At 40.1% G+C, this 12,826-nt stretch overlaps 1 protein-coding gene across 6 annotated transcripts in view; it reads right to left on the minus strand.

Moving 5' to 3' along the window:
• ELMO1 (engulfment and cell motility 1) overlaps positions 1-12,826 on the minus strand; it is a 305,675-nt gene that overhangs the window by 10,993 nt on the left and 281,856 nt on the right. For all 6 annotated transcript variants that reach the window (XM_048075572.2, XM_048075567.2, XM_048075571.2 and 3 more), the window contains 3 exons: positions 12,513-12,625; positions 4,472-4,579; positions 421-503 (listed from right to left, as the gene is read on the minus strand). In XM_048075572.2, coding sequence (XP_047931529.1) covers positions 421-503; positions 4,472-4,579; positions 12,513-12,625 — 304 coding nt within the window. The remainder of the gene's footprint in view (positions 1-420; positions 504-4,471; positions 4,580-12,512; positions 12,626-12,826) is intronic.

Here is a 12,826-nt window from a genome sequence, read left to right on the forward strand (position 1 = left end):
TTAACTGCAATTTTGGCATGTGCCTGTGTTCACTGTATGTCAACTCATTGGAGAATACAGCTGGAACAAGCTAGTTATTTATCAGAGACAACGTAAGAGTAGATACCAACAGTCACTGCTGCTCTGCTCTATAGCAGCAGTCAAAACCGCTTGACTTTAGAGGTAGAAGGCATCACTATTAAAGACTATCCTAATGTGCTCTGGGCATATCACAATGCACATCTGTCATGAAATCTGAGTAAAGGAAAGTAGGCTGTCCTAATAATTTAACTCAGATGGGCTGAGGCGAAAACAAAGTGTGTGTGTATATACAGAAAGGTGGCAGACTGGAATGAAAAATATCTGTATTAGTTTAGGGAAGGTCAAGTTGACAAGCTTTGTATTCCAGGGTATGCATTTATAAGAGTTTGAGAAACATACCTTGTTTTGTTTAAGAGCTCCTTTCTCCTTCATGTGAGGGCAGTCTTTCCCAGTCACAACAGCTTTTATATCTGCCACTGGCACTGCATTAAAAAATCCAAAAGCAATGACAAAAACAAAACAAAACAAACAGCAAAAAAAACAGAAGATGGGTTATAATCAAGCTGTGTAAAAGCTACAGAATCTAAAAAGAGGCAAGACCAGAGCATTAAAACTGTATACAAACACACACACCATCATTTCCAGTCTGTTCTAAGAAATAAATCTGTAAGAACAACTAGAACAGGCATCAGTGGTTCCTGACAAAATTTCAAGCATCTGGAGAAAATTTCAAGCATCAAGCATTTTGCCTGGCAGAGAAGGACCTGGGAGTATTGGTTGATAGTCGGCTGAATATGAGCCAGCAGTGTGCTCAGGTGGCCAACAAGGCTAAGAGCATCCTGCCTTGTATAAGAAACAATGTGGCCAACAGGACTAGGGAAATGATCGTCCCCCTGTACTCGGCTCTGGTGAGGCTGCACCTCGAGTACTGTGTTCAGTTTTGGGCCCCTCACTACAGGAAGGACATCGAGGTGCTCGAGACAGTCCAGAGAAGGGCAACGAAGCTGGTGAGGGGTCTGAAGAACAAGTCTTACGAGGAGCGGCTGAGGGAGCTGGGGTTGTTCATCCTGGAGAAGAGGAAGTTCAGGGGCGACCTTATCGCTCTCTATAGGTACCTTAAAGGAGGCTGTAGCAAGGTGGGTGTTGGTCTATTCTCCCACGTGCCTGGTGACAGGACGAGGGGGAATGGCTAAAGTTGTGCCAGGGGAGGTTTAGGTTGGATATTAGGAAGAACTTCTTTACCGAAAGGGTTGTTAGGCATTGGAATGGGCTGCCCAGGAAAGTGGTTGAGTCACCATCCCTGGAGGTCTTTAAAAGACGTTTAGATGTAGCCCTTAATGATATGGTTTAGTGGAGGACTTGTTAGTGTTAGGTCAGAAGTTGGACTAGGTGATCTTGGAGGTCTCTTCCAACCTAGATGTTTCTGTGATAAAAAGCTGATATTTTCTTGCCTGTTGAGATTACCTTAGGAAAAAGCTTTTCATATAGACATGTACCTGCATCTTGATAGTTTTTATGTGTACTTGGTGTATTTGTGTACCTACACAGCATACACTGATCACTGTCTTACTTAATGTAATATGCCTGCCCTCTTTTTGCTCTTCCCCAGACATGTGGAGAGAGGATCCTGGGCATGCTGGACCCTTGATCTCACTTGATACTGCTGTCCTTCTGTTAATGCCTCTCTAAGTTTTTCAAATATATATATATATGTTTTTTTCTTACTGCCATCAGCATTTTAGTCACTTCTAGTACTAACAGGAATGAGGACTACCAAGGCTTATAATGACCCATTCCAATTGCTTTAAGAAGAAAAATTATCAGAAATCATTAAAAAAAAAAAAAGTTATAAAAAGTTTTGGAAGACGCTGTCACCCAGACTCACTCAGAGAGTAAACCTCATGAGGTCATTAAAACATCAAGATAAATTTCTCTAAGCTTCAAGTGGAAGTCAATTTTCCAACTGTAATTACATTACAGAGAATCTATACAATCCACAATACAATACTGTCAGCAAGAGACAAAGTTTCTACAATCTATAAATTATTAATTATCATTGCAACTTCAGGAAAGCATCATATATATAGAACAGCATAATAATATGAAAGCCTGAGACTTCAAATGGTACCAGAAGATGACTACAAGATCCTGGAGGGTCTAAGCACAGGTTCGGTGTGCTCACAAAGGATAGAGCCCTGAAAAAGAGGGCAGTTGCTTTCTGTTCCAGCTGGAACAGTTTGTTTAACTGTGCCAACCTGAAGAGAGAAATGACATTCACAGAAGTAAAAAAGTCTAAAAATATAAAATAAAAAACAACAACAAGAACAACACACACACAAAACAAACAACAACAAACAAAACAACAACAACAACAACAAACAAACAAAAAAAAACAACCAAAACCAACCAACCAAACAACAAACCAGCCACCGTTTAGTTTTTGAAAATAGACACTAGTTATTCAGGCTGGGCAAGGAGCACACAAAATGTCCTATGCTACTTCTCTCAGCCCTCCAGTTTCTTACATACTTATTTTCTTTCATCTGTTGACCTGCTCACAAGTACTGACAATCTTAACAATCAGCAAAAGTGAGAAGAGTGAGATCATCTAAAGGCACATCCTTCCCCAGAGATGGAAACCACCACATTTGGTACATGGAGAACGTTAAACATCATATTCAGACCTTAATAGCTCAAAATCCAGTATATATCTATCCACAGAACACTTAAGTATTTTTTGAAAATATTCTGTAAAATTCCTAAGCCAGTTTGGCCTGACCTGTTTAAAATAGTGCCGCTTTATAATCTCACATCTTGTAATATTCTCAACTCCGTTTCACTAAACCCTAATGTGGGGCACAGTATGGTAAATCTTACATCTTTCACAGCCTGAAAAGTCTGAGAAATTTAAGAAATAACCGTATCTTCCTCAAACTGCATCAGGATCTGCACTGCCAGCAGGCATGCACAGGGAACACATGGGTCTGACCCACTGGTTCCTAAAGCAGGATCCTGCTGTCCCAATGGGATGGTGACATTCCCAAGTAGTCTCAAGAGCATGTGGGAAATGCAAATGCAAAGTGAAGCCTGCAGTCCGGGTTGGGGTTTTGAGCATGGAAATATGCTCAAAGCAACCAAATCTGGGAACTGCTGGTCCAGGAACTGTGCCTGCAACTCAAGTGTGACCTTCATTCTTTTTCTGCCATTCTCATACTACTGTAACTTTCAAGGGCAATTTCTCTAACCCTTGTCCAGTAAGATAGTGTCTTCCAGTGCCAATGCAGCAATTTGAGAACCTGTCCTACATTCTGCCAAGACTGCAGTAAAAGCCTGAAACATCCTGGAGGAAGGTACTAAAAACAAGTGAATGTGACAGTGAACTGTCAGGGCTTCAGCATTAGACAGGTTCTTCCTTCCCTCCAAGTCTGTGTCTGGGAACACTTAGAAATTTTAAAAGGTGCTGCCTGCAGATAGGTTGGGGGACCAGAGAAGAGAAACAGTTCTTTGTTGTACTAACATACAGAAAATTTAAATCACTGATTTTCTCCTTTCTCAGTTTGCAGGCTGGAGAAACTTCTGTCATCTGCAAAATTATTCTCTCTGTTATTTCATGAAAGAAATGGAACCACCAACTTGAATACTTGTACAAGTGTGTCTGATTTGATAAAGCTGAGAATGGCGTTTATTACTAATGGCAGTTCAGAAAAGAACAGAAAAAAATTATTCCTTATTCAGTGCTTGATTTCTTGATGTCATTTTCTGATGACGGAACCACACTGGTCATTGTCTCAGTCATCAAAAACAGCTTCCCTGGGACTGCAGGTTGAACCTCTACAAGTCACGTTGAAGGACTAAGGAGAACTTTTCATGAGAGCATGATTTTCTGAAGGGTTCCAAAATGACTTTGGTCCCTACCAAATATCCCAAGAAATCTCATGGTAGGAGCTGTCACAAAGGCACGCCCCCTCCCAACAAAGTAACTGTGAGGTCCTATCAACACCACTCACAGCAATGTGTTGTCTTTAAGTCCACTTGCTATGATAATGAAAAAGACCTCTGTTTGCCACGGATTTCTCCTCCAGTCACTAGATTGTTTGCAGCAGAAGAAACAGCCGTCTCCATGGACAGGAAGTGCTTCTGAATATGTCAAAGTATTTTAATGTGACATCTGCAGTTAGATGAGGAATGAAAATAAACTGTGTTCCTCCCCATGAAATGCACGACATTTCCAAACTGAATGAAATTATAAGCTCATTGGGAAGCTGAGCTCAGTCCTCACACATGCTTGCCAAAACAAGGACAGCAGTGTTTGAATGCATGAGTAAATGTCCTCTGCTATCTGTCTTCATGAACAGAGCTGTTGATAACGTCCTGTATTAAGAAGAACCCACTACTAGTTATAAAGAGCTTGAAAGAAGCAAAAGTAGCACAATCCTTGTGCATGACTTACATTTATCTTGCAAGGAATCATGAGGGACTTCTCCCTGGGGACTTTCTTCCAAGTCTCCGTAGTGCAACACCTTATGATTCGGCGAAAGTCGACAATACCAAAATTTGTCTGTTAAAATAAAGGCATTAAACAAGGTCAATGACATGTCTTCATTAGCATTATCAACTGGATACTCAAATGAGGCGCTACAGGGAAGGACTGGCCCCCTCTTTTTTTTTTAGAAGAAATATTTGTTATGTATGGAAAGTAGGGCAGGGACTTTGCCCAGTAATTTCACTTGCTTAAACATAGCTGGCATTCATTTACCATTTCTGTCTTGATTTTGCCACTGGTTGCAAAGACAAATACTAGCAAGAGGCAGCTGACTTAGTTTTACATGATATTATGTTACCCATGATATTACATACTAGGTAAGTAACCACTGCATTAAGCCGCTAAATTTAACACACCCATAAAAGATTCATTATTTTGAACCCCCTATGTGAGAATTAAGCCCTGCCAGATGTCACCTGTTGGACATCCAAATATTGATACATTTGAGATATTCCATAACTTAAGAAAATTTTGACTCATGTCTTTTTGTAGTTGAGAGAACACTCCCATATTTATGGGGAGATTGAACACAGCGAACACGCAAAGATTTTAAAAACATTAAGTCCATTGTCTTGTAGATAACTCAGTGGTTGGTGTGTTCACAAATGGGCATGTATCACATTCCTCTTTGCATTTTAGCCCTTCCTAGGAAATGTATATTTATGCCTCCTGCCAAATCCTGTTTCTCAGGATATAACTGCCCTTAGTGATATTTGTTAAAATCTAACCCCTGAAGAACATCAGCTTTGCAGAGCAGGGTTACCATGCTGCCTAGCGGGCAAGGGTGGTGCTGGCCAATTCCCTTTCTGAAACAGCAAGAACAAGGTTACCTTTTCTTGTCAGGGCACTTTCTATTTAATAAATAGATCACAATGTTAAGCTGTCAAAAATACAGTCTTGTTACAGCCAAGCTATAAATCTCCAGAATCTTGGAGCAAGGCGAGACGTTAAAGTGCTGGGGGGAGGCGGGGGGCTTCTCTGCCTCTGTGCTCCTCTCACTGCTGGTAGCACTGATGCTGCCCCAGGCAGCAGCTGAAGGGAGAGTTTAGGGGAAATGCTAGCACTGACAAAGCCCCATCATGCTGCTGTCGCTGGGAGCGGATGAAGCCACAGCTGGGATAAAACGCCGGAGGAGCTGTACAGTCACCAGAGCCAGCATCTGGGTGTTAGCAAAGCAAGGACTTCGATCCTTCAGTAAAATCTTCACGGACCCTACTTCTTTTTAAAGGACCCTCTGAAGTCCCCTAGCCAGCCATTTAAAATACAATGCAATATAACACAGAGAAAGGCAATTCAGTTTGAATGGCAAAAGTGGGCTTCCATACAGCTTTTTAGAAGATTTTGTCAAAATGCAAAAATGTTTGGAGAAAATAAACCACACATTTCAACCCACTTACTGAGTGTGCAGTCGCTTCTTCTGAAAAGTTTCAAAAGACCTTACCAACCACTGGCAAAAGGTCAACACAGTGATGGGGAAGATTCTGTTTACTTGCTTCAAAGACATACACACTACTAAGAGGTGTGTGGGTAGGAGAGCCTGAGATGATGATTCTGTGATACAAAAAGAGCTGCTGAAATATAAGCATTACAGGACCGTAAGCAGCACATACCATATTGCACAGTATGGGGTCAAGAGGAAAACCCCACTTACAAAGCATTTGTAGGGATTTGAAACAAGAGCAAGCAGGAGCATTCATTCAGTAGATTGTCATCTGAAGAACACACACAAAAGCAATTTGTCGGGCAGCTTGTGCATCAGAAGGATGCGTGTGAAACTTTTCTAGATTCAGAAATTTTACAGAGAACTCTACCAGAAGCATTTCAAAACCTGATGCTTAAAAAATATATCCTGTTAAACCTGATGATAGACTGTCTTGCGCCTTGTCTACCACAGAAAAGCCTCTAGTGACTGTAGCAGGAGGCTACATACCTAGCTTTAACTGCAACTTCTGTGCTTCCAAGACTGTTCAGGACAATATATCCTTCTGACACTAAGATTACAACTACCATTTTTTCCCTAATAAAAGCCAACGTGGTCTCACTACTTTGTCAATAACCTGGTGAAGAGGATGATATAACTGGATAAAATAAAAATAAAAATAAAATAAAACAAAATAAAATAAAATAAAATAAAATATTATGAATTCCTTTTGACTTAGTGCGGGGCTATGGTTTTTATTGAGGGTTTGAAAAAGGTTGCTTCTTCAGCCTCCTAAGAGTTAGACCATTTTGGTAACCTTGTTCCCATTTCAACCCCCTGCTCCAATAACAAAAGAAGGAGAAAAGGCCCAGTGAAAATTTCTGTACTTCATTTTCAGGAAGAGGTGGTTTTATCGTAAGAAAGCCTTGCTCTGAAGGCTTGCGGAGTCTCTTACAACAATTCCCCATAACCCAAGGTTAATTAAAGAACTAATAGCCATAGAGTGAAGCTTGAAGCATGTCCAGTGCGATCCTCCTGTGGGCTCACTAATAACTGCCATCATACCACAGCTTGGCTGTCAAGGGGAAAGCCCTTAAATGAAACCTATAAATGGAACTAACGAGGTTCCCTCAGCCACAGCCACCGAGCGACCGCAGCAGCCAGGCTGAGCAGGGCAGACGGCACATCAGTGATGGGATGTAATCCTTCCTGCCTTCCCGGAGCCTCTACAACCACCTCAGCCTTAGCCAGCTGGGGTTCTTCTTTTCCTCTATGTGACATTACAGTTTATCAGACAATAACCCACTTATGCAAGATCACGGCGCCTTGGAGGGAAGCAGCTTTGAATGGGATGCATGTTATTTTACTAGTACAGGTGCTGAACACAATTTTGTTGGAAGTGGAGTGTATAAAGTAATGCTGCAGTCAAAATAAATATTGCATGAAATTGTTCCCACTGACAAGAAGGGTGAAAGAAGCCTTAATTACACAAGAGCATGTGGGAGGTGGCGAGCATTTACTTTCAGCTCTAAATAGATAAACCAAAAAAGCATGTAAAAGAAAAAAGAGAACCCTGAACTCTTCTCTACTATGATTAGACAGTAGTGCTTATAAAACAATGAAAAACTACTGACCAAAACCTCCAGAGCTCTTAAATACAAATCTGCTAAGCTGAAGTGCCACGAATTCTCAACAGCCCCTGCACTCCTCAAGAGAGATCTGTGTGTATGTGTACACACTGAAGGAGGGGTGGTTGCTGAACACTGAGTCTTTAGATACAATATGATTTCATTGCAATTTTCAGGCACTAGTATTTAACTTTGCCACTGAGCTATCTGTCTCTTAGTTCGCTGACCTCTGATGCAATCAAATTCAAGTGCTAGAGATTCTTCTTTGGGAAACTGTAGTAGTCGTTCTGTTGTGATTTTTTATTTGTTTGTTTTGATTTGTTTTTTAAGCCTGAAAAAGTTTTAAACATTAAAACTTCAAACAATTGTTAGAACAGCTAATGGGTTAAACATATCCTAGCACATTGTTAAAGCTTACAAACAAGGTTAAAAAAAAATACTGAATAGCAAAACCAGCTACCAATTTGGCTAGAAGAGTAATATTCAAAACTGTGACCAAATAGTAGGGCACAGAACATTTTGATGATGGGCTACAGAGCGCGTGGCCATACATATGGTGTTTCCATGTGCATTAATGGTCAATGACTCATACACCCTTAACAATGCTATCCCAAGTGAAGAATTGCGGTGGTTAGTACAGAAGTGCTGTAGAGTTAGACCTCTGGAGAGAAAATAGCTCAGATGTTCAACGAAAAAAGTCTGTGAGCATACCTTTTATCCCAGGATATGTTCCAGATTACTAAAAAAGAAAGGTGGGTTGTTTTTTTGTTTTTTTTTAAAGAAAGGCTTGATCACGCATTTAGCAAAGGGAACACACGTGTTACAATGTCAGTAAAAACATACATATTTGGATGTAGCTTTTAGATACATGTTTGTGGACTCACCCTTTCTCTTTCACTGTGCTGTTTCTCTAAGATACTTACCACAGTGACACACTGTCACTCTAACTGGTCTTAACTGGTTAGATGAAAGCCAACAAGCTCTGCAAAGGCTTGGCAATTAATTGGCTTGTGGTAATGCCAGAGGCACTTTGGTTAACCAGTTCCTCTCAGCATGTCACATACTTGAACAATATTATTTTTATGGGAGTACGGAGGATGGAACAAAGTAGCAGCAGTAGCTTTTTGCAGAAAAAAGACAAAGTGTGTTCTCATTCAAAAGTGTGAGTCACTTATCCTAGCAAGAGATGGAAAACTTGTCTTTGCTTGATTTTTTTTTAATTCTTCTCTTTCCAGGTTACTAAAAAAAAATACTCTGCCTTGTGTTTTAATATAGTAGTGTGCATCATCAGGCTTTCTTTCTCTTCCAAATATAACTGTTCAAGAAACCTTGTCTTCGACTGCAAAACCACTTTGATAGCATGCAATTTCTCTATAATCTTTTATAAAGCTAAAAGGGTAATTTATTTCCAAGGGTGCACCCAGCAACAAACTACAAATATACTGGATGACAGCTACAGAAGTATCTATTATTCCCCAAAAAATGTCTTTATCTGCTACTTAGCTCTACTGGAAAAAAATAACTTTTAGGGCTATAAAGAGCTTTGTAGGCTTTTGATTTAGTCTTCACCCCTTTCTTTTAGGAATTACCAAAGGAAGGAGAACGCTGAAGAGGGCTGTCTGTCAGCTGATGTCCACAGTCAGAGAACAAAGTGGGGATTTGCAGAGCTTCACAACCTGCCATTGAACAGTGTGACCAGAACGGCAGACCAGATTTTACTGTTTCATTTCCTATTGATTAAGAATGTCTAATAAAAACAGGAGTTAGTACTGCAGTTCATCTGTGAAACGTTGCAAGGCAAAGGCCATGTACTCTTTGGAAGTGGCAAGGATCCTGCTGGGACAATAATAGTATTTCTGGATTTCAGCTGCAGAGAGACCCTGCTGAACAACAATCCCGTGCTGGAATACAAAAGGCAGAGATCTGATTACAGATACTTCACTGCTTAACCTTCAGCCCCGCTCCCTGCAAAGAATCACCTGTTGGACTGGATGTGCTCCAATGCCTTGTATGTAAGAAATGTTTTTCACCTCCTCTCAGAAGGTCGTAAGAGGATGTAATCTCCCTCCTTGTTTTTTTTTTTTTTTTTTGTAAATCAATTGTTTCGACTTACTGTGACTAACCATGTGTGTCCTACCACATGTTCAAACAACAGTCTTAATGGAAGTTTGCTCTGGAGTCTTTATTGTGGAATAATGCCAGTTAATTATTTTTTAAATAGGCAATTTAATGCTTTCAGCTTCTCCTGTGTAGGTTCCTCTTGTGTAATCTGTAGATTTGCAACATTTGTCCCAAGATTGTCTCAAGAGAAAAAAGAATTATAAGAAATGTAAAAGGAGCAGTACACATGCTGAGGTAGAACAGTTACCTGATCTCACTACTCTTACAAGGGAGGTTGCCACCTAACGGGCAAACCGTGATGCCTCACAGCATTCCCCATTCCTGTTTTGGCGCAAAGTCAACCTGGATGGACCATGGCCATGCTCCACAGAAAGCAAGCTGGGGCAGTGGGCAGGTGATGGGGCGCCTGCTGATCCCCTCAGTAAGCACAGGGCACACTTACTGTGGGGTGGGTTAGGGGATAAGAGATGGGGAGGTAGGGTAAAGGTAAGAGAAGGCACACTTGGGAGTTAGGGACTTGTACCATTTTTAGTAGGACATACAGGGGAGTTATCTGAAAGCTGGTCTGCCTTGATGTTTAGCATCATTTGCTAAGCCTCTGGTCCTTCACTTTAGCTCATCTTCTAGTTCTTGACATCACAACAGGCCTGGTTTAGAGCTTGCTCTGGCTGGGGTACAGGTAACACTGAAGGAAAGAGGCAAGTTTCAAGAGAGCTTCTTCCACTTTGTGTCAGCTGCAATTATTCGCTATTTGGACTATGCCAGGCACTGTACATACCTTAAAAGGGACAGTTCCCAATTAAACAGCTTATAAACCAAACATGTTTGTGTTTACCATGCTTTCCTTGTTCATTGGATTACATAGTGTTAGACTTTGGTGAGTCTACTCATCTTTAGTAATGGTTGTTGTGTCTTTTCCCTCCCTTTTTCCCAGGGGGATACCTTACACTTTCACTTCAGGGAATAAAGGAAGACTGACATAAAGTACACACAACTCTAAGGCATGTGGAAACATGCCCTTCTAAATGGACATTTATCTGACAAAGCGAAAAAAAAATCCAAACCACTAACCAACAAACCAAACCAAACCAAACAACCTTCAGAGAAGGTAAGTAAGCTCTTTGAGGCACGGAAACAAATATTTTGTTTCCAAAGAATCATGAACTCTTTTGGCCCTGAATAAACATGACGTCGAAGCAATTAATTTGGTGGCCCATACAGTTCACTCCAAGGCATAGTACACAGTAATGTTCTTAACTGTGGACCAGAAGATCAAGTTGCTATTATTCTTTTTCTTTTGTTTATTATTATCTTCAGGTCCACTCAAATAAGTTGAACCAATTTATATCTTCTAAGATTTTTGATCCTATGAGTTATGGACTGACAACAGCTTAAGATAAAATAGTCTAACTTCTTCTTGGAGATCTGCCAAAACAAGAAGGTTTGCCACAGACCCTGCTCCTTCCCTAGAATTTCAGTCATTTGGATTAAGGTTCTGAAAACAATAAAATAAAAACCCCTCAGTACTGATAGCCAAACAAAACTACACATTACTTCAGCTACATTCACTCCACAAAGATGTTGCTGAAGGGAAACACATATCATCATGCCTTCTTATGAAATCTGTACGGAAGTCACAGTGGAATATTAATGTTCTTTCCCTAAATTCTGCTCAAAGGGCTTTATAGGTGTTTGTAGTCTTGACAGAGAGTAAATAAAGCTGCATCATATTTTTCTGCAACTTGACTCTTTGATAAAGGCTTGGAATTTTCCAAAATAACCACTCAACATTAAGGAAAATTGCCTGCTTCTTTCTTAGAAATCAGGCACTGCAGGGATTCTTCCTTCTGTGAGAAAAGCAACTTTTCACAATTGATTTGAAGGTCTCAAATATTGATCTTTGGCAGTACTTAGTTTTTGTAACTTTCTATTTTTCATTGCATTTGCAGTTGGGAAACAAACAGCAGTCTGAATCTTCACAAAATAGGGGTTCTAAAGGGAATTTTTTGGATAAAATTCTAATTAATCTGCTCAATTTACACTATATACCCATTACTTTGTCTTAAGAAAGAAGCGTGCCCCTATGAGGGGAAAAAGAACCATAAAGAGTTTTACTGTATAAAACGAGCTGTAAATCTAGTACAGAGCAATGACTCATAAGATTGGGAAAATAATCTTCTCATGTCAATCATTATTCATCTGAATGTAAACAAATTACTGATCTAAGTGTTTTTTAAAAGTACATTTGAACACCATAATATATTTAATGTATATGGTAATTCATGGCAAAAACTAAGGACAGGCAGTACTAGAGGGAAAGGTACAAAATGAGCTCATCACATGTATAAAAGTACTGGACATCTGTTATTTGTTTAGTAATATAATTTAAATAAACCTACAAGAAAATAGATGATCCAACTCTGAGACACTCAAATTGTGGCTACACAAAGTTATATGTGCTATTCCTGCAGAGGTAGAAATTTTGTTCTGAGAGAACAAGGCGACTGGACACCGAGGCAGAAATTAAAATACTAAGTTCAGACTGCTGCTTGAGATTTTCATCAAATGCTGGACTTATTCCAGATGAAACCAAAACCAGTTCCAGTGAAACAGAGAAAATTCTACAATTGCAACTAGGAGATTCTTTCAGATGTTCCCTAGTAAAAGCAGTCAAGGCAGCAATAAAACCAAGCTTTTTGTTAGTAAGAGCAGTACTCATCATCTCAACTTTTAGACAGAAGTGATAATAAAAAGTCAGACCAGGAAGTCTCAGCTGTACCTTGTCGACGTCGACTGTTGAGTTTCCTAAAGCAGGTACCCTCCACAAGTCGATTAAGACGTTGCTGCTTGATCAGTTCTAAGATCTCAGGCTGAATCTTCTCCTTTAGTTCCCTTGGGAGGAAAGAAAATAGGCACTTGTGAGATTCAATCAAAATCCATCCTCTTTCCTCTAAGATGGAGAGTCTCACAAGATGTTTCTGTCCAAAGGAGACAACAGTGAGAGGCATGCCCAGGTCAGAATCTAGCCTGCTCCAGAAAAAATAAAATGTTCTCTTATAACAAGGCATGGGAGTCAGGGTATCTCTGTTCTAG

The sequence above is a fragment of the Anser cygnoides genome, chromosome 2 (genome assembly GCF_040182565.1).
Source record: "Anser cygnoides isolate HZ-2024a breed goose chromosome 2, Taihu_goose_T2T_genome, whole genome shotgun sequence".
NCBI classification, from domain to species: domain Eukaryota; kingdom Metazoa; phylum Chordata; class Aves; order Anseriformes; family Anatidae; genus Anser; species Anser cygnoides.